This window comes from Colias eurytheme, chromosome 14 (assembly GCF_061535395.1).
Source record: "Colias eurytheme isolate Ceu_HAF_F1 chromosome 14, ilColEury1 Martin Lab GWU primary, whole genome shotgun sequence".
In the NCBI taxonomy this organism is placed as follows: Eukaryota; Metazoa; Arthropoda; class Insecta; order Lepidoptera; family Pieridae; genus Colias; species Colias eurytheme.
Window position 1 is genome coordinate 51668 of NC_142993.1, and position 24025 is coordinate 75692.

At 38.9% G+C, this 24025-nt stretch overlaps 2 protein-coding genes across 3 annotated transcripts; both read left to right on the plus strand.

The window, feature by feature from the left end:
* The first annotated feature begins 2008 nt into the window (after positions 1-2008).
* On the plus strand, positions 2009-13737 carry jef (major facilitator superfamily domain-containing protein 6 jef). Its single transcript, XM_090109379.1, has 7 exons — positions 2009-2122; positions 3137-3829; positions 10147-10339; positions 10478-10645; positions 10886-11035; positions 11261-11374; positions 11664-13737. The coding sequence occupies exons 1-7, from the start codon at positions 2034-2036 to the stop codon at positions 12258-12260; spliced, it is 2004 nt and encodes a 667-aa protein (XP_089965505.1). The 5' UTR covers positions 2009-2033; the 3' UTR covers positions 12261-13737.
* A 540-nt stretch (positions 13738-14277) lies between these two features.
* On the plus strand, positions 14278-22442 carry LOC149902635 (uncharacterized). Of its 2 annotated transcripts, none has more exons than XM_090109472.1 (5): positions 14278-14472; positions 16570-16779; positions 19928-20128; positions 21475-21659; positions 22065-22442. In XM_090109472.1, the coding sequence occupies exons 1-5, from the start codon at positions 14413-14415 to the stop codon at positions 22195-22197; spliced, it is 789 nt and encodes a 262-aa protein (XP_089965598.1). In that variant the 5' UTR covers positions 14278-14412; the 3' UTR covers positions 22198-22442. The 2 variants fall into 2 exon arrangements, with proteins under 2 accessions (XP_089965598.1, XP_089965599.1); XM_090109473.1 differs by having other exon boundaries at positions 21478-21659.
* Positions 22443-24025: the final 1583 nt, after the last annotated feature.

Below are 24025 nucleotides of genomic sequence, written 5' to 3' on the forward strand. Positions count from 1 at the left end.
TCTATTTTTTTGATATGTTGTGGAATGTAGGGGATACCTAGAAAAGCTTAACTTGAGTTTTTCGACCAAGATTTCCTATGAGCTTTCGTCGCCATCTTGAAAAAAGGGGTAAAATTGGTTTTTCGGCAATAACTCGGCTATCCGATGAAATTCGGAAATCACTTATAAGACACTTTTTGTTCCTTTTTTAATGCTCTACAATTAAGTCCTGACCATTTTTACTGTATCGTGCATAGTTATCGAGATATCCATCGATAAAGTAAAAAATTATTGTAAGACCTGGCATCCGTTTTGACGAGTGTGTTTGCATTTTTTCAATTACAAAATTTTCTTGAAACCATTTTTCATTCATTTTACCGTGTGTTGTACTTTTTTTCGCTCAAATGTACAGTTCAACTTTTTTTTTACTGCACAAACAAATTATTTGTTTAAAAAATATACTTAAGTGTGATCTTTAATTTGTTCTAAAGTCTGGTCTATGTACTTATTTTTTATCCCATCAATTTCCTTAACAATTTCCCATTCGATTCGCCATGCGAACACAACCGAGCGAGCAGCTCGCTCGACGGTGAGCGTGAATTCACCGACTCTGCGGCGCGTTGGAGATCGTAATTTTTGTCCATGTCCAACTAAAAAACTCCAAAAAGAAAATTGTAGGTCTGAATATTCTCTACAAGTTCGAATTCTACGATTTTTTAAATACATGTATATGTATTAGATACATATTATACATAATGTAGGTATATGTATTATGTCCTAAACAAAAAAAAGCAAAAAACTAAAAATGTGTCCTGAATTTTTGAAGTGAAACTTCTTTATCGGGGTTGGAAAAAAATTGAGTGTAACATTTTTTCGTTACGCGTGACTTTTTCCGTTACGCGCCATCTTTTTCTTATCCCTACCACGCGTGATTCGACGTATTTCTGTAAAGTTGCATATAGTAAATTATTTTTTGAAAAATAAGGTCATAAAGAAGTTTCACTTCGTACGTGTGTACACTAGTACACGCACACATTTTTTTTACTTTATCGATCAATATCTCGATAACGATGCATGATACGGAAAAAATGGTCTAGACTTAATTGTAGAGCATAAAAAAAGGAACAAAAAGTGTCTTATAAGTGATTTCCGAATTTCATCGGATAGCCGAGTTATTGCCGAAAAACAAATTTTACACCTTTTTTTTAAGATGGCGGCGAAAGCTCATAGGAAATCTTGGTCGAAAATCTCAAGTTAAGCTTTTCTGGGTATCCCTACAATATATCAATAAATTAGATGAGCAAATTCACTTTTTTTTTAAATGTATAATATAATGAGTGGACTAAATATGAATGAGTGAGTTTCTGAACGCAACCCGATGCGATGCGTGCGACGCAAGCGGGGCCCGGGGGTGGGGTCATGGGTATTCCCCGATTTTAACGAACGAGATAGCTAAGGCAAAACAAAACAAATGAACAATCATTTGATTGAAAGTGAGTGTGTGTAAGGTGCGCATTGAATTTTTATAAAAAAAGAGGCGCTTCATAGGTTTCGCACACAGGCGCTGCCGGGGGTCGGCGCGGCCCTGTGTAATAGTGTGGTTATACTTTGAATATACCTAACCCAACAATTTAATTCATTCTATAGTTTCACAGGATCTGCAGTAGGTAATGTGTTTTGTTTTAGGAATGTGGCTTTCTTAAAGTCAATATAATACCGCTATATTAATAATAGTTAATTTTTTTGGAAATATTTTATATTTTTGACCTTCAGTTATTTTTAGTACTCAATGTGAAAGTGTCTCATTTTCCACTTTTGAATTTCCACTCTGGATCATATTTAATGCCCTGAATCGATCGAATACAATCTTTGATATACCCCGTTATCGAAACGTTCAGAAACGTTGTATAACGTGAGGTCTCAATACTCCGGGAGCGGTGACGTCAGGTGAGGCCGGCGCGCGCAGCGGCAGCGCGCCGGCGCGGTGCTATCGACGCGCGGCGGCGGCCGGCGGCGGCGGCCGGCGGCGGCGGGCGGCAGTCGCGCGGTGCAGCATGGAGCAGCAGGGCGCAGCGCCGCTGGGCGCCGGGGCCGCGCGCCCCATCGTCAACCCCGAGGAGTTCGGCGAAGTGGACACCTCCAGGTGCGCCTCTCGCGTCGCCCGACCGACTCCCTACCCCTGCCTGTACCTCTTGCGTGTGACCGAACATTCATTTGACGAATCGTTCCAAAATATCTAATGATTATTCTTTTAAAGATGAATATTATATCAGTAAATACAAAATCGGAACATGAATTGTACAAAAATTCATACCCGTGGTAATTGCACGGTAAAAATAACATGTATCGTTCGATACCTGCTAAGTTTCTCTTTTCTTATCTTACGTCATCGTTTTCAATTGTTCTTTCGAAGCAGGGGTATAATAATATGTAAAAGAGGTAGCCATTTTATGTAACGATAAACCAATAATTTGTGCCTTACCGTTTCTGTAATTGAGATACATTAGTTTTAACTTAAGTACGAAACGCTAGATCAACATGGCATAGTGAAATCAAACTGATAGAATAGAACTTTCCAAGTTTTCCTATAGGTAATGAACTAATGAGTATTGTATCGAATTGCTTTTGTGAATACAAAATAAGTAGGTACCTAATAACATATTTATCAAATTGCATGGAATGAGAGTCCTTATGTCCTTATAGTAGCCACTTGAATAAATTGGAAAACGACCTCGACTATATTAAATATTAAGAGCTAACAATTATAATTTAATTATATTCATTCAACTTCTTATTTTGTTTATTTTGCCTAAATTACAATTAAGCTATAAATATGTTTTAATTAATTGATTAATACAAACACTCGATACCAAATATATTTATAAGAAATTTATATATCACTTCATACAAAGTAGGTAAACCTAGGTATAAAACAAAGTGGTTGTCGCTGTCAAATCGGCATATTACATGCAAATGGAGTTTGGTGTGTTTTTTTGTAATTGGTAGAGTAATTTTTGAGGAAAGTTAAAACTTTCCTCAAAAATTACTCTACCAATTACTGTATATAATTTGTTAAGTTTTCTACAAGGCGTGCGAAGCCGCGCTAGTTAATGAATAAAATATTATACTTATTTAATGATTAACAATGTCGTCAAAGGTATCCCGCCCCCAAGGATGCCACGCACAAGGTCCGCGGGCGCAGCGACCTGCTGGAGATGATGTGCGGCGCGGGCACCGTGGACCCCGAGCTGCTCACCGTCAAGACGTTCTACTTCTTCTTTTACTCCGCCTTCGGCTCCCTGTTTCCGCTCATGGGCGTGTACTTCAAGCAGATGGGCATGAACGCGGGCCAGTGCGGGCTCCTCATCGGGACGAGGCCGTTCGTGGAGTTCCTCTCGGCGCCCTTCTGGGGCGGGCTCGCCGACCGCTGGCAGAAAGGCCGAACTCTGTTGCTGGCCTCGCTGGGGGCCTGGATCATATTCACGCTGCCGCTGAGCTGGGTGCAGCCGAGCGCGGTGGCGTGCGTGCAGCCCGTCAACAGCACCGCGTACGTGCTGGTGGCGCCGAGCTACGACGAGGACGAGATGACCTACTCGCGCTCCTTCCACGGCCCGGCGGCGGGGCGCGAGGGCTCGCCCTTGCCCGTGTCCGACGCCGAAAATTACAACCCTGACACTAATTCCAAATGGGTCACTCCGCTGCATTCCTTCATCGTCTACACGACTCCGAATATACAAAAGACATTCTTCTTGCTGCTGCTGCTCGTCGTGATCGGCGAGTTCTTCAGCGCCCCTGCCATCACTTTGGCTGACTCTGCCGTCATCACTCTTCTCGGCGAGGATGCCGATAGGTAATCGTCATTTTTTAAACATTCTAACATCAAAAGAAGAGATATCTTATAATTTATAACACAACATATTAATTGTACTAAATATAAATAAATAAATAAATCATTTATTGCATAAAAACATGGTACATACAGAGATATTAAGATCAAAATTATACAGGGTGTCCCAAAAAGTAGTGATGAACGGAAGCTGGGAGGTAGAGGACCTAGAGGGCTATCCGAATCATCCCCATGAATGTTTTGCGATTTTTCGTATTTTCGGAGTTATGACATTTTTTTCAATTTTTCATCTATCGCTGAGTACGATGAGATTTTTATTTATGGTGACGTGAATTATTGCGCTAGATACTTGATTTTTTTGTATGCTAAGCTGAAAGATAGGCCAATTCAGTATGGTAACATTTACTATCGTTAGATCTTCGAATGGAATAAAAAAAAGAATTAAATGCAAAGAAAGATAAAATTACCCAGTATGTTCGCAACTTCAAGGGCCCATAAAAAAATAAAATCACATAAAAAAAGTTTTCCATTTGGCTTTTAAAAACTTGCTATCTATCAGGTAGCTACCCTCAAAATTTAATTTTCTTATTCAGAAGGCTTCGATCGAAAAATTGAAATCTAAATGGTGTACGATTACCTAATCGTACAGACAATAGGTACATGTTCCCGGAATGCAATGCGTCGATGGTGCATATTTTATTATATTGTAATATTAATTATTATTTTAACACACAGTTCAGTTCGCCAGCGGATTCCGCACCGGGCGGAGTGGAGCTCCGCCCGGTGCGTCAAAAAACTCAATCTCATCTAATCCCAATATAGTTAAGAAATAAATATCTCAGATCTCAATCTTGAATCTCTTATCTTATCTTTTATCCCATTACATTGGTCCTTCGAGCAAACGGTGAATTGCGGGACCGGGACAAAAAGTGTGCATAAATTTTGTGCTGTGTTTGTGTGCGTGGTTCGGGTTTCCGTGATCACATCGCGACCTCGGTGCTTTGGGAAGGCACCACACATATCTTCACATCTCTACCCTGGTGTCTTGGGGGGACACCACACCTCAACCTCGGTGCTTTAGGAAGGCACCACACATCTACATATCTCAACCCTGGTGCCCTGGAAAGGCATCACATCTCTACACATCGACGGAATAATTCACATCTCGGCGCGGCGTAAGCGTAACTTGAAGCTAACCAAGTAAGGTTTCTTATTTTATCTCTTATTTTGAAACATGTCGATGGAGGATATTTTAGCTACCCAAGAGCAATTAATAGATGCATTGGATAAGCTACATATAAACTTTAAAAAGGATGGAGCGGAGCGAAAGACTTCCGATTATATACGAAAACGATTAGAAACGTTAGAAAAATATTTTGTAGACTTCCACAACAACCACATGACACTTCTATGTTTCAATGATCACTCTCATGAGTATTTTGCATTCAATAGATATGATCAAATTAAGAAAAAATACAATCATATAAAGACAGCCTTAGAGAATTATAAATCTTTAGAAACCCCTGAATTACAACCTCCAACCTTTCAAACCCCGTCAATCTCTAATGAACATCAAGAAAAACCTCCCAACAATATCTCTAATATGAATAAAACGGAAGAGCTTATGAAAAAACAAACAACTAATTTTAAGGCTTTTATGCGAACTATTTCAAACATAAATCTTGATCTTATATCGGAAAAGTGGGAATTTGAGGATATCCTAAAGTCCTTGCAAATCCGCTGGTCGGCAATTGATACCTTGCATTGGGAATTAGAAAACGAATTGAGCGGAACGAACGCAGAATATGAAGAACAATTTACTAATTATGAAAAACATTACTATAAGTTAAAAACAGATATTAATAAAAAGATGTATTCTCTATCTCATATAGAAAAATCAACCCCAAAAGTAGAGCTGCCTACATTCGAAGGAAATTACATGCAATGGGTTTCGTTTAAAGATCTATTTACGGAAACTATTCACAATAATCCGTCACTATCTAATGCACAAAAGTTACAGTTTCTTAAGAGTAAAGTTAAGGGCGAGCCTGAAAAAATGATACAACATCTCCAAATCAGCTCCGACAATTATCTCATATCTTGGAATATTCTCAGTCATCGTTACGATAATAAGCGACTAATCTTTACATCTCATCTTAATAATCTCTTAAATATCCCTAATATTCAATATCAGTCGTATAAACATATTAAACGGATTCATGATGTAACATATGAGAGCATTAATGCAATCGAAAACCTTGGAATTAACGTATCATCTTGGGACCCTTTTCTTGTTTGTATATTATCTCAGAAGTTAGACCCAGAGACATACAATGATTATATGCAATCCTTAAAGTCGCCCAGAGAGGTACCTGTATTGCAAGACTTTCTACAGTATTTAGAAACTAAGTTTATGACTCTAGAGACCTCACGAAAAAAGCATGAAAGCTACACTACAAAAGCATTTAATCAACCATCCAATCAGCATACACATTTAAGAAACTATAATAATCAATCATCATTTTCTAAAAATTATGATAATAAATTTAAACAGAGTTTTAATAATCCATATTTTACAAATCATGCTATTTCACAAAGAACGTATTCCAGTAATATTATAACAAATGTAAAACGCAAGCGGTGTCCGATGTGCAATTCCAGCGAACATCGCCTTTATACATGTCCGACGTTATTACAAATGCATCCTTATGAGCGAAGAAAAACGGTTGAAAACATGAAACTTTGCCTCAACTGCCTACATTACCACGAAGGAATGAAATGCTTTTCAAAGATATTGTGTAAGCAATGTAATAAAAATCATAATACCCTTTTACATGAATGTTTCACGTCACAAAATATGACACCGGAAGCGTCACGTTCGAGGTTACACGTGCCTCGTTCGAAACCTTTACGCCAGCAACAAGAAAATATGAACACATTAGTATCCCTTCCATGTGACCCCAGCGAAATACCTATTACTAGCTACTGCAATTATCAAGGTTCAAACAGCAGATGGATCTCACCTTAACATGAGAGCGCTTACAGATCTCAAAGTTTAAAAATACCTCGTCAATATATCAATGTAATCTTAATTTAAATAGCACATCCAGCAGTTATGGGAAATGAAGGATGTACCTTACTCTAAATCTTACTTTAAATCTATCTCAGGAAGACCTTACCAGAAAAGAAAATTTTGAAGAAAAATTAGGTGCGTCAAAATCTTAAATGTATCGCCTAATTTAAGCAATTAGAAAACAAATTAATAAAATAACGTCAATTAGCACGCGATAATAAGCTATTCATATCGGAATACAAAGAACTCAGACATATGATACCCTGTGTGTCGGACGCCGACTTAAGGCCCAGTGGCCACCTACCGCGCACCTTACGCGCAGAGTCATCAACTACAAGTTACAACCTTGCGAGTTGTGTTCGAAGCATCCTCGAAAACTTTAAATGAATTAACCCTTAATGATCTCATGTATAGAGCGCCTAATCTGCAACAAGACCTTCAAATCCTAATTGTTAGATGGCGCCAATTTAAGTACGGGCTTACGGCGGAATTGATCTCAAATCCTACAAAGCGACAATTTTTGTCCGAAATATCGAAAATCTTTGATCCCTTTACAAGATGAGATTACATTATAAAATAATGTGATGATTATAATTATCTTACTATCTTACTATGAAACGATCTATTGTTAAGCTATCACTGTTACCTTCGTAAATTACTATAACATAAATACTATTAATGAATCTACCGACTATGATAAGGAAGAAATTAAAACCTCGAAAACATAGAATTCATATCTCAAAATAATATGTACCATGATAAGAGAACATAATATTTTAAACACAATGCGAAGCTATAATATTACAGCGTGCGCACGAGTTCGGCGAAATGGAATATTATAATAACATTTTATTTATGAGTGATTCGTTTGATATGGGAGCTGTATGAGTATATGTTAATTGGAATCCTGGTTGTTGTGGTTGTTTGTGGAAATAATAACGTTTTGGAAACAATTGCGTCGTCGACGAGCTTCAACAGAGCCGGCGGTGGAGCCTGCGACCAGTGTCGCGGTCCCCGCCCGGCCACCTCCAACCCCAGTGAAAAGTGATTATGTGATAAGTGTTAGTGAAATAGTGAGTGTGTTGTGCGCGTAAATAAACATGACCAAATCATTCGAGTGTTTTCGCTTCCCAACTTAAGTGAATCTCTGTAACGCTATTATAAAAAACAATTGTAACATAATCTTGTAACCCTATCGTAAAGAACAAATGTATCTTAATCTTATAATTATTGTATCTTCATCTTGTAATCATAACTAACACAATCATTTAGTAAATAGACACAAAATTGTAATATCACCTTGTTAGTTTTAAGTTCATCTTTCATCAAGTTACTAACCTTCACCTTTTTCTCCCCCGGGAACATGTACGATTACCTAATCGTACAGACAATACATGTTCCCGGAATGCAATGCGTCGATGCATATTTTATTATATTGTATTAATTATTAATTTAAGTTTTAACACACAGTTCAGTTCGCATTCGGACTCCGTACCGGGTGGAGCTTCATCATGCGTCACGTTCGAGGTTACACGTGCCTCGTTCGAAACCTTTACGCCAGCAACAAGAAAATATGAACACATTAGTATCCCTTCCATGTGACCCCAGCGAAATACCTATTACTAGCTACTGCAATTATCAAGGTTCAAACAGCAGATGGATCTCACCTTAACACGAGAGCGCTTCTAGATCAGTGCTCACAAATCTCAACTTTAAAAAATACCCCGTAAAAATGAATATATCAATGTAAGATGGGGTAAAAGATAAGATATGAGATTGGGATAAAGAGATATATTTATTATTAACTTTAATGGGATGAGATTGGGATGGGGTTTTATGACGCACCGCACGGTGCGGAATCCGATGGCGAACTGAACTGTGTGTTAAAATAATAATTAATATTACAATATAATAAAATATGCACCATCGACGCATTGCATTCCGGGAACATGTACCTATTGTCTGTACGATTAGGTAATCGTACAATGGGGTAAGTGCAAAAATTTTATTAACATGATGATCATTAAAACCAAATTAAAACCAATACAGTACTCCAAAATTAATAATGCGCATGCAGATCTTCGCTAATTATCGTATTTTCGAAACACCCGAATCACCCCGAATCATTGAATCGTAAGTGCCCTAAACAATGCACTTGCATCTTGCACCTTGTTTGAAAGAAATAGGAGTCAATTCAGAGTCATACACAATCGAAAACAATTCGGGCGATAGGTGACGGTAGCCTGTCAGTCAAAAAATTCAAAAATCCGTCAGTCGTCTTTATATATATATTGGTCGTGACCGCACGTATTATCTCTGTATGAAATTATATAGAGCTGCTGTTACCCTTCTTAGTTTTGTTTCAAAGTTGAATTTTCCGGTAAAATGATTATTTACACAGGTAGCAGATAGCAGTGGGGAAAGTGAAAATTAATAAGAGCATAATGAAAGTTCCGATTATTCTACGATATCAGGAATAGAGATAATCCCTGATTCTGTTAATCATTTGGACTGAGATTTTAATGATTAGATTTCACAATTTAAATGTAAACCAGTGTTTGAAAATATTTTTTTTTAATATAAACTTTGTCTTATTTTAACCTTCCATACATCCATCATTACGCCAGCTTCAGTAAGACACTTTAATAGTTCTAAGTATAGAATTTTCTAAGTAAATCAATACAACAAATATATATTCGCAATCGTGTGGCTTATCCTCGCTATTAACTTACATTGAATTATCGAAACAAATTTCGTTACTTATCTCTTTTACCATAAAATCACAATGAAACTCATAATTGTAATAAACATGAAGAAAATACATTTAACCACTCTATATACATATCGTCTTCGGAGGCTCGGGGAATATGACAGTGACGAATTTTTCTATGCGCATTATCAGTTTGGGAGTACTGTAAATAGGTGTTTAATTACCAGAAATTTTTAAAATAACCCCGCTGTTGCTCAATGTATTTATAAGTGCGAAATCACCGTAAAAAGTTGTCTTTTAAATGCCTGAATGCCCTTTTATCATTTTTAATGGTTTCTTTTGCTACTATGAATTTCTACCTCCCAGCTTCCGTTCATCACAACTTTTTGGGACACCCTGTAGAACATTCATGTTTTTACTATAACTACATAGCATACAATAAATATTATTAATTAACAAAATGAACGTAGAATGATTAGTTACTATAACAGAACATGTTCACTAATTACGACATCAATAATTATTATTGTCGCTAAGGTACGGACACCAGCGCATGTTCGGCTCGCTTGGCTGGGGGCTGGCCATGTTCTTCGTGGGCATCGCTCTCGACCACAGCACGGCGTTCAGTTCGCACCCGTGTGGGGGCCCGCAGCGCTACGAGAAGAACTACACCATCTGCTTTGCGACATTCTCGGTGCTCATGGGTGCCGCTCTCATCACTGCCACGCAGGTGAATTGCCCGACTCTTAGCAATATTTATTTATTTATTTATTTATATAAGGCACAGTTACAGGATATAATCCAAAAACATATTGTTCGTATCGAGTCGTTTTATTAGTGAACTGAGAGCGTCGAACGCATTTTACAGATAAAGTTTAAGTACGAGGCGATAAGCATCGAGACGCCCGCCGAGTCGGCGGCGGTGGAGCCCACGCAGGAGGAGCGGCTGCAGGAGCAGCTGGCGGCGCAGCTGCAGCTGCCCGGCCTCGACACCAGCGCGCCGCCGACCAAGCAGCCGCCGCTGCAACACGCGAAGGTACTCGAGCTCTTCTTGGGAAACTAGCTTCACATTATTATTATTTTGCGAACCCCAATATTCGAAATAAATACAATAGAATGATCTATCCGAATATATCATAAACACTGACATATTCGGTCGACTAGTCCCGACTGGTGTATGTCACAAAGATAACAGTTATACGAACAGTTGTTGCAGGAAATGTTATCTTAAGGAATTAGATGAAGAATAAAATGATCAAACGTTAATTGTTCACAGGTATTCGCCCAGACCACGCGCGAGATGCCCGAGTGGGTGACCGTCCTGCGGCAGTTTCAAAACGTGAAGGCGGCTTCCTTCTTGCTTGTCGCCTGGTTTATGGGCTTCGGTATCGGCCTCATCTTTACGTTCCTATTTTGGCATCTCCAGGTAATAAAATTAATTAATTTGAATACCTAACCACTCGTACTTAAGGGTTGTCGTCGGATTAATCTTTTGTGGTTAGGTAGAACAGGACCGAAACATGACTTGTAAGGTCATATTTCACTTTGATTTTGCAAATATTGCCAGTGAGGATTTCGGTCGACATTGTCGAATCGAAATAACAATTTTTTCACATTATATAGCAGAATAAATGAGTCTCTTCCGTTGCAGGACATCGGCGGGTCGCCAACGTTGTTCGGAGTGGCTTCTGTGATCAACCACATCTCCGAGATATTCGCCTACTTCTTCAGCTTCAAACTGATCACTCAGATGGGGCATGTGAAGGTATGAATTTGTATTGAAATATTTATAATTCAGTTTCCAAATAATCAATAAGTTCAAACTTTTAATAAATTTGTTCCCGTACAGTGTACACATTTCAGAGTATAATACATATTATATTGTTATAATTAGGCAGGTTATAAATTATTATGATCTTTCAAAATTTAATTTCCAGAAACAAACAGGATATTGTTAATAGATATGCCAAATTGCATGAAAGTTTGCTTCACTATATGCTAAGATAGATTTAGCAATAGAAGACACAGTAAGAGCGACCGTCGTCGACCCGCAGGTGCTGTGCCTGGGGCTGGCCGGCAACGTGGTGCGCTTCCTGTACATCTCGTGGCTCACGGACCCGTGGTGGGTGCTGCCGTTCGAGTTCGTGCAGGGCGTGACGCACGCGGCCGTGTGGGCGGCGTGCTGCTCGTACATCGCGCACGGCTCGCCCGCGCGCCTGCGCTCGTCGGCGCAGGGCGTGCTGCAGGGCCTGCACCACGGGCTGGGGCGCGGCTGCGGCGCCGTGCTGGGCGGCGTGGCCGTGGCCAAGTGGGGCACCACGCGCACCTTCGCCGGCTACGGGCTGCTGTGCGCCGTGGCGCTGGCCGCCTTCGCGTTCGTCAACTTCCGCGGCGACGACGGCGCGCCGCCCGTGGCGCCCGACGAGGACGCGCGCGCGGTGGCCGAGGCGGGCGTGCTGGCCCCGCACGGCGTGCCGTCCAACCCGCTGCCGCGCGCGCTGTCCTCCACGCGCCTGGCCGACCTGGCGGCGCACGACAACTACGGCGCCACGCAGAGCCTCGCCGGCGACAGCCTGGCGGTGCCGGGCGCGCGCGCCGCCAACCCCTTCGTGAGCGACCCGCCCCGAGCGCCCGCGCCCTCCTACCGATAAGCGCCCGACTCTTGCATGTTCATAGTCTAATTTACCTTAATTTGTTATTCCAGAAGAGAATCATGCCTATACGACAGGATGTTAATGAAACCGGTCGCCATAAATATTCTATGATCGTATTTCTTTTTCATTGGGATCTGAATAAATCTAAGAAAAAATTTACCTACGAAAGCATTGTCCATCGTTCAATACGTTCTAAAATTTCAATTTAAAGGTTGACGTGAACTCTGATGTAACTGGCATTAAGTATAATCTGAGGAGTTTATATTATTGTATAAATGTGTATAATCCAAACCTGCCTAAATCTCTGTGAGCCCCATAAAATGACTAAAAGCTAAAAAAAAATTGCTCTAAAATAATATGATCGTATTAATTATTATTAGATATTATTACCTACATAAAATCTTAATGTTTCATGGTTCTATTCATTTATTTTGTATTAAATAAATGTGAGATATTAAAATAATGAATGTCCCTCGATATTTATGTGGAATCGCGTATAAGGAGTGGTATTCTCGTAACCTATTCCTATTGTAACCTACTAAATTTATGGAGCTTTTTATTGAAAAATAAATAAAATAAAATATTAGTTAGAATTATTATATTTACTCGAAAGTATTAAACAATACCTTTTTACCATTTGGATGTCTATGGTGTAAAAAATATTTAAAAATGACTGTTGCTTTATGTATAGTGTTTAATGTAAAGTGTTTTCGAACAGTGAATGTACGTAGCAGCGAGTCGCCGTCAGCCGGCGCCCGCGCGGCCCGCCGCGAGCCGCTGCGACGCTCACGTAGTAATCAATGTAGGCTAATGATTGTTGTCCAATACTACTGTTACTCGACCACTAGATGTTTTATTTATTTACTGCGACAAGTCCTCAGTGGCGGCTTGGCGACCTCCGGCCGTAGCGCACACAAAAACGTATATTTATTATTGTAAACTTTATCGTTAACTAGAATTATGGACGTTTCATAGACTATATACCTTGTAGATATAATGTAGACATCTCTGTACCTTGTCGCTAGGCGACGTATTCACTGTCGCCGTTTTGTGTTTAGTTCAATTCATACAGACAGAGTGAGAGTACTTCATATAAAAATAATTGTATGTTCTATTTATGTACAAGTATAATATACGATGTCATATCATGGTGTGATGAGTAGATGTACGCAGTAGGCTGTCGCTGTCGCCCGTCCCGAGCCGCGACGTACGGCAGCGAGACGCAGCAAGCCGCACGGATCGGACGACGCGACCACCTCACTATAATTATTATTTTTGTTGACTATGAAGTAGATATTTATGGATAGCTATATGGTGTATGATATACATTTGTTGTAAAGTACTCCTTGCGCATTGTAAGCGGCACAGTTATATATTTTTGCACTGGGCCGCAGCGGCGCGGCTCGCACCTGTGCGCTGCGTCGCTCGCGGACATTTGACATTCTCAATTTCGAATAATAAATGTTGAAGTATTCTTTGTTAGTTTTATTTACTAGCCCAAGACCTCAAAATACATCTTTTATATCTATCGTCTATTAAAAATTACGCGTCTATTAAAAATTAAGGACTTTAAAGTTAAGTATATTTTCCTGTCCGCACTAATAAACGCAACCACTACCGCCAGCCAGACAGCCCAGACTCTAATCGAAATAGCAAGAGAAACAGTATACTTATCTAAAACCCAACTATACTAAAATGTTTTTTTTTTTAAACGTTGCTAGCTCCCGTACCATAGCTACTTATATTCTATGTAACGAACCAGTTAACCAGTATCACTGATTAATTGCACTATTATGAAAAAGAAGTTTGGGAAACGTTCTACATGCTCTAAGGTGCTACTGGGCACCTAAACAAAATTTCAGTATTATAACAATCTCAAATAATAAAGTGATATGTATGTCAAGTATGATATTTGGCCGTACAATCTACAACAATGGTAAACGTTCAATTTATGATAAGCACGATAAGCGATAAGATTATTTACATGACTCCTCTTCCTAGGAGCGAGGAGAGCACGTCGTGCAGCCGGCGCGAGTCTCGTCAGGCGTATTGCCTGTAGTATTCCGAACATTGTGATAGTGTCTATTGTGTATCCGCAAAGTGCGAGTGTGGTGTGCGCGTGTAACGGGCGTGTGTGTGTGTCGGCACGATGGGGTGCTCCCAGCAGCTCGCCCCGACGCTCCTGCTGCACGTTAACCTCCTCCTAATGGTTTGTGCCAATACATCCCTCTAATGATGGTTCGCTAAGAAATCTTATCTACAGTTTTTTTTTACACTTCATGCCCTTTTCAAGATTATAAAATCATGAATGAAGTTTTACCACATGTTTTACTAATAAGAAGTGAATAAAACGAGCAGAACATCACACGTATGTTTAATTTGACAAGCTTATTATTAAAATATGCAAGCCATTTTAGCAAGCAGATATTTCCTACCTACGCGCCATCTAGTCTCAGAAAAATCAATTAATCAATACTCGTATCGTATTTCAATAAGCAACTATAAATACATATTACTATACCATTTCTTACGAACCTTTATGAAACGCGGACACGTCATACACTTTTTTAAGTTTTGTATGGATGATTCAACTACGGAGCATAAAATAACGTGTATGTATCACGAACACATTTAGCTCAAACTAATCTATACGAACTCAAAATCAAAAAGTATAGTAATATTTTACGCCAGAGTAGAAAGAAGCCTTTAAAAAAATAAAAAAGTAATTAATGGTACCTACTAACTAGTAGGATGAAAATTATCAGAAAAGGTAGAATGGTGAAAAAAAAGATGTCTATTGTAAATCTTCTGAAATGTAATTTTTTCTTTTCATCATCCGCGAAAAGTAGAAATTTCACCGAAAAAAAAGCACTTAAACTTATTAAACTGATATTTTGATTGAAAATTAGGGTGCTTATTCTATATCTATTAATTGAATTATTGAAAATAAGGTACAATGTCACTACATAGTTTCTCTGTCCGTATGTCCCCTTGTATGTTTAAATCTTTAAAACTACGCAACGGATTTTGATGCGTTTTTTTAATAGATAGATTTTTCAAGAGGAAGGTTTTAGTATATAACTTATTAAGTCTTAGACAAAAGCGGGTGAAGCCGCGAGCGGTAAGCTAGTATTGAATAAAGAAGGGAAGTACTGCCATATTTTTAGGGTTCCGAACCTCAAAAAAACGGAGCCCTTATAGGTAGGATCGCTTTGTTGTCCGTCTGTTTTTCTGTCAGTCTCTCTGTCAAGACCCTTATTCTCAGGAACGCATGGATGTATCAAGGTGAAATTTATACTATTGAATACTCAAGTCTACGGTCCCTTAAAGCTGTGAAAAAACAAACTTCTCAACGCAATTAAAAGATACAGCAGTTTGTGCTGCAAATTTTCGCAAATTTAAAACATTCACAAGGGAATCAAAACTTACAGGGTACTAATTCCAATGCACACATAATCTATACTAATATTATAAAGAGGAAAGGTTTGTATGTATGTATGTATGGTTTTCACGCATAAACTACTGGACCGATTTTGATGAAATTTGGCACAGACTGACTTTCTTTAGACCCTGAGAAAGAACATAGGCTACCTTTTATTGCGAAATATGTACCACGGGCGAAACCGGGGCGGACCGCTAGTCAAAAATAAAGGTAAAAAGCAACGTCTATTAGCACAGATTAAGGAAAAATTGCTAAAAGCATAAAGTAACAAAGCAGCATAATAACAAAAATTTGGAAAATCCAAAAGTGCACGCCTCATAATTTTTTTTAATAAATATTTATTAATTATTATTTTTGTTTATTTAATAACAATTAAACCACATCGAATCAAACCCTGAAAAATGAAAGGGTTCTATTCCTGAGCATACTCAAGCGTAAGAGAAAAAAAAAACTCGATTAGTAAAGTATTTCGGTCGCTATCGTGTTCAAGAAAAAGGATCCGCACATACAGACACACGGACGTCCAAGACAGAACTTTTTTAAACTGTTTTTTAACTAGTTTAAATAACAAAAATGACATCAAAAATATCATGAACGTTAAAAATAGTGTTTTTTCTTAATATGTGTGTGTATGTATTATCTTACAAGTGCAATGTATGATACATAAAGACATTTTAAGTTTGAAAAATCAGATGTTTTGCGCGAAGTGACAGTAGTACCCACCTCAACGCTTCGCTTATGAGGCGTGCAATAGGTTTGTTCGGAGTCCTCGGTGCGCGAGACCGACTAGCACTTAGCCGATTTTGTATGTATGAACATGGTATGAAGGAGAGTTGAGAGGTGGGTGTGTATGGTTGGCGGCAGGTGTTCGTGGGCGCGGGGCTGGTGCTGGCGGCGCGCGCCCGCTGGGACCCGAGCCTGTACATCCCGGCGCGCGAGCTGTTCCCGCGCGAGTTCCGCGTGGCGGCCGCGCTGCTGCCCGCCGCCGCGCTGTCGCTGCTCGCGCTGGCGCACCTCGCGCTGCTGGCGCTGCGCACGAGGCGCCTCCAGCTCAGGAGGCTGCTGCTCTATGTGGTGTGCACTATACACTGTTATAATATATCCACTTAGCCAATAAAATATGTGACTGACTCTACAATACACACAAATTTCATTATTTTTATCCTATTCCCGTCTATTTCCTTTCTATTATGGGGTTCATACTATATACTGTAATTTTTCTTTGGTTTCAAAAATTATCGACTCTGGTCTATTTTATCGAAAGTGCATGAAACAAACTACATATTACAAAATAATGGAAAAAAGCTTTGGTTAAAAAGCGTTCATTTCATTCCTGTAACAGATTTTTTTCTATTCGAAACAGTCACCTTTGTGACGCACCTGTGTCCTGTATGAGTCAAATATTTCTACAAATAATTTATAATCGTAATATAAAAATCCACAATGTACACGGTCATCGATCAAATCTTATCAATGTAGCTGTATCAGCATCAAACGAAAATAACACGTACTATATTATGTCTTACACCCGTTTTATTTGTATATTTACATATTATTTGCACTGTTTTTATGTTATATAATATTATGATTTATGAGCATTGTATCAGCCATACTAAAACAAAAAAGCTCTTATAATATAAGTAAAATCATCTTTACATACATGTATAATGAAATCGTATGAAAGTCAAAACTGTGCAATGAATATTTTTTCAAAAAAAAAAAGACTTGGAGCGTGAGTCTATATCGAAGCCAAAAAAACAGTTTTAGAATTTTTGTCTGTTTGTGTGTATGTATGTCCTTGCTAAACTCGAAAAGTAGGTACAGCATGCATTTACTTCAAATTTGGTATAAAGATAGCTTGATACCTAAGGAAGGACATAGGATAAACTCAAACTCAAACTCAAACATTTATTTATTCAATTAGACTTCTTTTAGAAGCACTTTCGAATCGTCATTACATAAGTATTTTTAACATTTACCACCGATTCGGAAAGCAGTATCTAATATCTATGGAGAAAAACCGGCAAGAAACTCCATAGTTGCTCTTTTATATTAAAATCATGTCAATGTTACAATTCAACTTTACATAATATGTAACTTATATCAAACTACATAATATATCATAATATGCCAACTGTCCTGTGGTTCTTAACGCGACAACCCTCCATGGATTTTCATCTTCCATATATTCCCTAATGCTATAATAGGCTCTCTGAACTTTAAATATATTTTTTACATAAGTTTTAAATTTCTGTTGTAAAAGCGTAGACCCATAAATGAATTTTTAACTTTGGCTAACCGGTAAAATGGCATTTCAATTTTATTTCTGTTCCTTGTGCCAAAAGCACAGTATTACAATATTATTTCCTACAGTAAGGAATCGCCTTTGATGTCGCGCGATGCCGCCGCCAGCGTAGGTACTTACGCTGCCACACGAAAATACGCTAGGGTTGCAACAAATGGGAAATAAAACAATTGTGATTATTAATATTATGATGAAATCATTTATTCATATGTACATTCAAAATAATTGCGATTATTAAATCTGATGTAATTATTTGTTCATAAATATATAATTACAGATATTGCACTGCTAAATATTATTTACGTGGACACTTTATTTTGGGATGTTCTTAATTGTATATTATACCATTTAACTAAGTAATGCATTCGCATTGGGATGTACAATCTGATTAGAAAATAATGAGGACAACATATACATAGCTTTGATTTTAATTCAACAGATACAATTAATACAATCTTTCTGAAATATTGTTTCCTTCTGGGATTTCAATGTAGATTTACATCCATAAACGGAACAGTTTTTGCGCGTCATAATAGAATATGTAAGTACCTATGTATAATAAAATTATTACACAAAAAATACGACTGCGTCGTCCTTTCGCGATAGTTAATGCAAACTCAGCGTGATTGCATTAAGCGGCCCGCGTCGCCCGACCCCCCGCCAGTTCCCCTCCGTTTCTCTGCACAAGTACATTCGTCGCCATACTGTAGGATGGTAATACTGTGCCAAAAGGGTGTCTATCTCCTACTCTTGTGTGTAAGTCAGCGTTTTTGTGTACATGCAAAATATTATTAAATATATACTGTGATGGTACAGTAAGGATGCCAGTATTCTTAAAGAGATCTCTTAGTGAGTCCCGAGCACGTAAATTATATTTAGAGCGAATGGCTCTTTTCTGTAAGATAAATATAGTTTCTATATCTGCAGCCCTGCCCCACAGTAGAATTCCATTGGACATAATGCTATGAAAGTAGCTGAAATAAACCAATCTACCCGTATCTTGATCGGTGAGATTCCTTATTTTTCGGACTGCATATGCAGCTGAACTGAGCTTACCTGCAGCGGTGTTGACATGGGCTCCCCACTGTAGTTTATCGTCCAATGTTAACCCTAGAAATACAGTAGACTCTGTAGGATGCAATACCTCCCCGTTCAAGGTAATATCTCTGTTCAACTTTTTTACCTTAGGAAGTAAAAATTCAACACAAGTGGTTTTTTGGCATTTAATAATAAATTATTAGCAGTAAACCATTCAGATATGTGTAAAAGAGCACTGTTCACTTCGTCAACATTTGGGTCATGCCTATCCACATTAAAAATTAATGAGGTATCATCTGCAAACAGAACTATTTCACACCTATCCTGCAAATAATAGGGTAGATCATTGATATACATATACCAAGAACAAGAAGGGACCTACAATAGACCCCTGTGGAACACCAATGTTAATTGACGCACCGCTAGAACATTCTCCATTAACAACTACCGTCTGAACCTCATAGCGTCATGCAGGTATGACGCTATGAGGTTCGGCTTTTCGATATGTTTTTTTATCCCGTAAATTCCACTGGGACGGGAACTATGCCGGTTTTTTTCAGCTAGTATCTAGATATAGATATAATAAATATGTATAAAGTTGAGATAAAAAAGGGAAATTAAGAGTGAGTAAAAAAAAATCATCAGTTAGCCCTTTGCATAATATTATGTCTTCCGTTGTATATTTAATTCTTATCTATTTCTGTTTGCTTTTGCAATTGTTTTTCTTTATGTCAACCCATCAATTTTTTTACCGCAGTTTTTTTCCCATATCACGTCGTGGTCTACTTAGTTTTACCTTCATAGAATTCTGTAAGTTTTATTTTGTGTAATATTGAACATGTTTAAAGTGAGTATACATATCGTTTGTGTGGTGTGCAGTACGCGGCGGGAGTGGGGAGCGTGCTAGTGGCGCAGACGGCGGCGGGCGCGTGGCTGTGGGCGCGCGCGCGCGTGTGGGCGCGCTCGGACGCCGCGCACGAGCTGCAGCGCGCCGCCGCGCTGGCCGACCTGCTGCAGCCGCTGCTCGACCACCTCGCGCACTGGCACCCGCTGCCCGACAAGCTCAACGACCTCATTCAGGTCTGTTGCGCTTCTTGCCACATTATGCTTAGCGCCATGAACATATCAGAAAACATCACCTTACGACACGCTAGTCGTATTCTAAAACTCGAACTCAAACATTTATTTAGTCAATAAAATATACTTCTTCTAGAGGCACATTGGAATTTGGAAAATCATAACATACATATATTTTTACCAACTACCACCCATTCGGAAAACAGTTTCTACGGTGATGAAACGGCAGGAAACTCTGCAAGAGGCTTTTCAAAATTGTATATGAATATTTGAAGTACATAATAATTTTATTTTAAAAGCGTATACCTTGACCCATAAATTAATTTTTAACTTTAGCTGGAAAAATGGCATTCCAATTTTATTTCTACTCATCTAACTAACTAGGTACTCTAATAATTAATATACATAGAGTTGACATTAATAATCTTCTTATATATAAAAATGAATCGCAAAATGTGTTGGTAAGCGCATATAACTCGAGAACGGCTGAACCGATTTCGATATTTCTTTTTTTATTATATTCCTTGAAGTACGAGGATGGTTTTTATGTAGAGAAAACGTAAATATGTACCACGGGCGAAGCCGGGGCGGACCGCTAGTCTTTAATATAAAAATGAATCCCAAAATGTGTTGGTAAGCGCATAACTTGAGAACGGCTGAACCGATTTCGTTAATTATTTTTTTATTATATTCCTTGAAGTACGAGGATGGTTCTTGCGTAGAGAAAACGTAAATATGTACCGTGGACGAAGCCGGGGCGGACTGCTAGTCTTCTTATATATAAAAATGAATCGCAAAATGTGTTGGTAAGCGCATAACTCGAGAACGGCTGAACCGATTTCGATAATTCTTTTTTTATTATATTCCTTGAAGTACGAGGATTGTTCTTATGTAGAGAAAACGTAAATATGTTCCACGGGCGAAGCCGGGGCGGATCGCTAGTATGTAATAAATTAAGATCAGTATGTACCCTGTTCTGAAGGTTCTGAAGATCTAAAGATATGAGATCCTGAGGCCTGAGCCCTTTGATACCAAAAAAAAATAGTTTCCGTAATAGAGACATATATCCTTATTAACTGATTTTATTAGATAAAATCAGTCAAACGCCCTTATAAGCTTAATAACCGTCAATAAGGATATCGACTGGTTCAGGGTTTTGGCTGTAGCATATATACATATAGCATACCATTCGATGCAAAATGACTTGACATAATTATTGCTTTCTCGAAGACTGCTCAAAGTTTAATTTTAGTCACTTTATGAAGTTTTCGACATACGGCCGGCACAAAAAGCCCTTATCTTTATTTCAGGATAATATTATACATTTCTGACGTATAAGTAATGTTCAGCAGGAAGCGGAGACGGACCTGCCGCACAACGTGCCCATACTGACGGCAACATGCGGCGTGCTGGCGGCGCTGCAGCTGCTGGCGGCGCTGCTGGCGCTGCTGGCCGCGCTGGGCACGCCGCGCGCCGCGCCGCGCTCGCACTCCTACACCAGCCTCTCCTTCGTCACCTCCACCACCCCACTCAGGTAAACATACATGATGCATAGTACCACAATAATACCATCATGAAAAGTGCAGTATTATATCGTGGGGATTGTCTTTGTTCTGCTTCATTATTGATAAGATGTATGATAATGTAAAATTGCAATATCATACTGCGTAAAATACAATGATAAATGTAAGCAGTAAGGTTTACCCCAGACAGGGGGGATTAGAGAGCTCGTCAATATTGTCGTTAGAGTGTAGCAACGTTTCGTGGTAAAGATAGGAACGAGAGATAAGAATTAGATTATTTTAAAGCTTTTACGCTTCTTATGCTTTAAAAGCTCGAGTTGATAACCAACGTAACTTTATCAATTTGAATTTATAATAAATATATACCTACTAACTACTACTAACAAATTAAGTAATGTGTAAATTATATCTTTCAGTTTAAGAAAGGGCGAAGACGGGCGTGGCAAGCCTCGCGCGGTCTACAAGAACGGGCGGCTGATGCTGGTGGACAAGCGGCCGGCGGACCACACGCACGAGATCGTCATCCACCGGACGCTCGGCCAGCTGTGACCTCACCTAGCTCACTGGCAATGCGTCAATTCGTTCCGCGACCACGGTGTGAACATGGCGTGACCTAGCGGTCGCTGTGACCGAGTGTACCTCCATCGAAACGATTCGACCTCGGGCCAGCTATAAGGAACGGTGTTATGTGCCTCGATATTATATAAGACTGAAGTGACTGTGCAATGCATCTTTGGATTAATTTTATGTACATTAAATTTAATGTGAATGAATAAAATAAATTATAATTATTATTATCATCAATTTTTTTAGCTTAATTCTTTATCAGAAAGATAGATAAAAGATAGGATGGGGAAGTAGAAATAGAATAAATGAAAGCCTGTGAACAGTATAAAAATATTCCTTTATTGCTTGAATAGTCTTATCTTTTAGTTTGAGGCGACGTGCGCCATTACTTATTGTCTAGTAACATACGTGAACATTTTTTGATTAATACTATTACAAAAGTAGAGTATGAGATTCGATGCGCCGCTGAGTGTGGACCCGCGAGCCGGGCCGCGGCGGTCCTTAAAGCTATTTGGCACCACGTGTCTACAACCATTACAATATTGTGGAAGATGACTTACTTCACTAACGCTTCAATGCAACGTGATTAAAATAACAACTGTTTCCTCTGAAGAGTGGGAGTACGGGATTGAACTGCCTGTACATTTTAATTACGTTCACATTGATAACTTTTAAGTTTTTAACTATATTTACGTAAATTATGTCGAAGAAGTTCTATAAGAAACGACTCCTTCCGTTGTGCACGTTATTATTATAAATCTACGTACGAAATGCAGTGTCTCAGCACCACTCCAAAATTAAATAGAAAACCTTAGTACATAAAAATACCTTACGTATTAAAGTAATACATGCAAAAAGAACAATAAAAAGTTTCAACGTTGATATGACTTATCTTCTACAGATATCACTTATAGGTCAGTACTCTGGTACCGCACTTACTGGCTAACTATAAACAATATGGCAGTCTGTTTTACAGCTAACGTTCGATCGAGGAAATGTTTCGATGAGGCTCTATCCACTGGAGTTCCGAAACAACCTTTAATAATGTTTTTTCTATAACACGAGGCCACTAGCCTTGTCGACGAACACAATAGGTACGGGTGAACTCGAACTGGGCTCACTCGCTACGTAATCGTTTTGATAAAAATAGTAATTTAATGGAATGATTAGAGGCGGAAGATGTTTCTCTTTTGACGAATTACACAGCGAGTGAGGCTTTACATTTGTACACTTAGACCGGGAGATACTGACACAAAATTTCGAGTCATTTGTAACAGGATGGCGGTTCTACAGGGTTCTTAGTACGCAATGACAAAAAGAAAAACGATGGTGTGAACGCTGGTACCGGCGGCTTAGTCTCGTGGGCGTTAGTCGAACTCGTCGGAAAAATAGCGAAAGTCAAACGATTTGTAACACAAAAATTTTAGAATTTACCGATAGCCCATAAAAAAAAAAGTAGGCGGTAGTGTCATGCCATACTTTTCCGGCGTGACTTACAGCCCGCCATACCGACGCGAATGTGTTGATTTAAATAAAACAATTATTCAACCATTTGTATCAGGCTAACTTTTGCACAGGTAACCATCGTCGTGCAGCCATTTACGAAAATCGCCATGCCATACTTTTCGGACGATTCCAAATGGTCGCCATACCGCCGAAAATCTGCAAAAAAATTTTATTTCGCCAAACTTTTTGTACCAGTATTGCATTTGGATTTTTGGAGAGTATTTGATAAAATGTGACCATTATTATATTTGCCATACTTCTAGTAGGGGGAAAAAGTGCTGTCATACCATCGAGATATATGTAT

Coding starts and splice junctions, on each gene's coding strand:
- jef (XM_090109379.1), top strand. CDS start 2,034: ATGGAGCAGCAGGGCGCAGCGCCGCTGGGCGCCGGGGCCGCGCGCCCC. Junction 2,123..3,136: donor GGCGAAGTGGACACCTCCAG/GTGCGCCTCTCG, acceptor ATGTCGTCAAAG/GTATCCCGCCCCCAAGGATG. Junction 3,830..10,146: donor CTCGGCGAGGATGCCGATAG/GTAATCGTCATT, acceptor ATTGTCGCTAAG/GTACGGACACCAGCGCATGT.
- LOC149902635 (XM_090109472.1), top strand. CDS start 14,413: ATGGGGTGCTCCCAGCAGCTCGCCCCGACGCTCCTGCTGCACGTTAAC. Junction 16,780..19,927: donor GGAGGCTGCTGCTCTATGTG/GTGTGCACTATA, acceptor TGTGGTGTGCAG/TACGCGGCGGGAGTGGGGAG. Junction 20,129..21,474: donor AGCTCAACGACCTCATTCAG/GTCTGTTGCGCT, acceptor AGTAATGTTCAG/CAGGAAGCGGAGACGGACCT.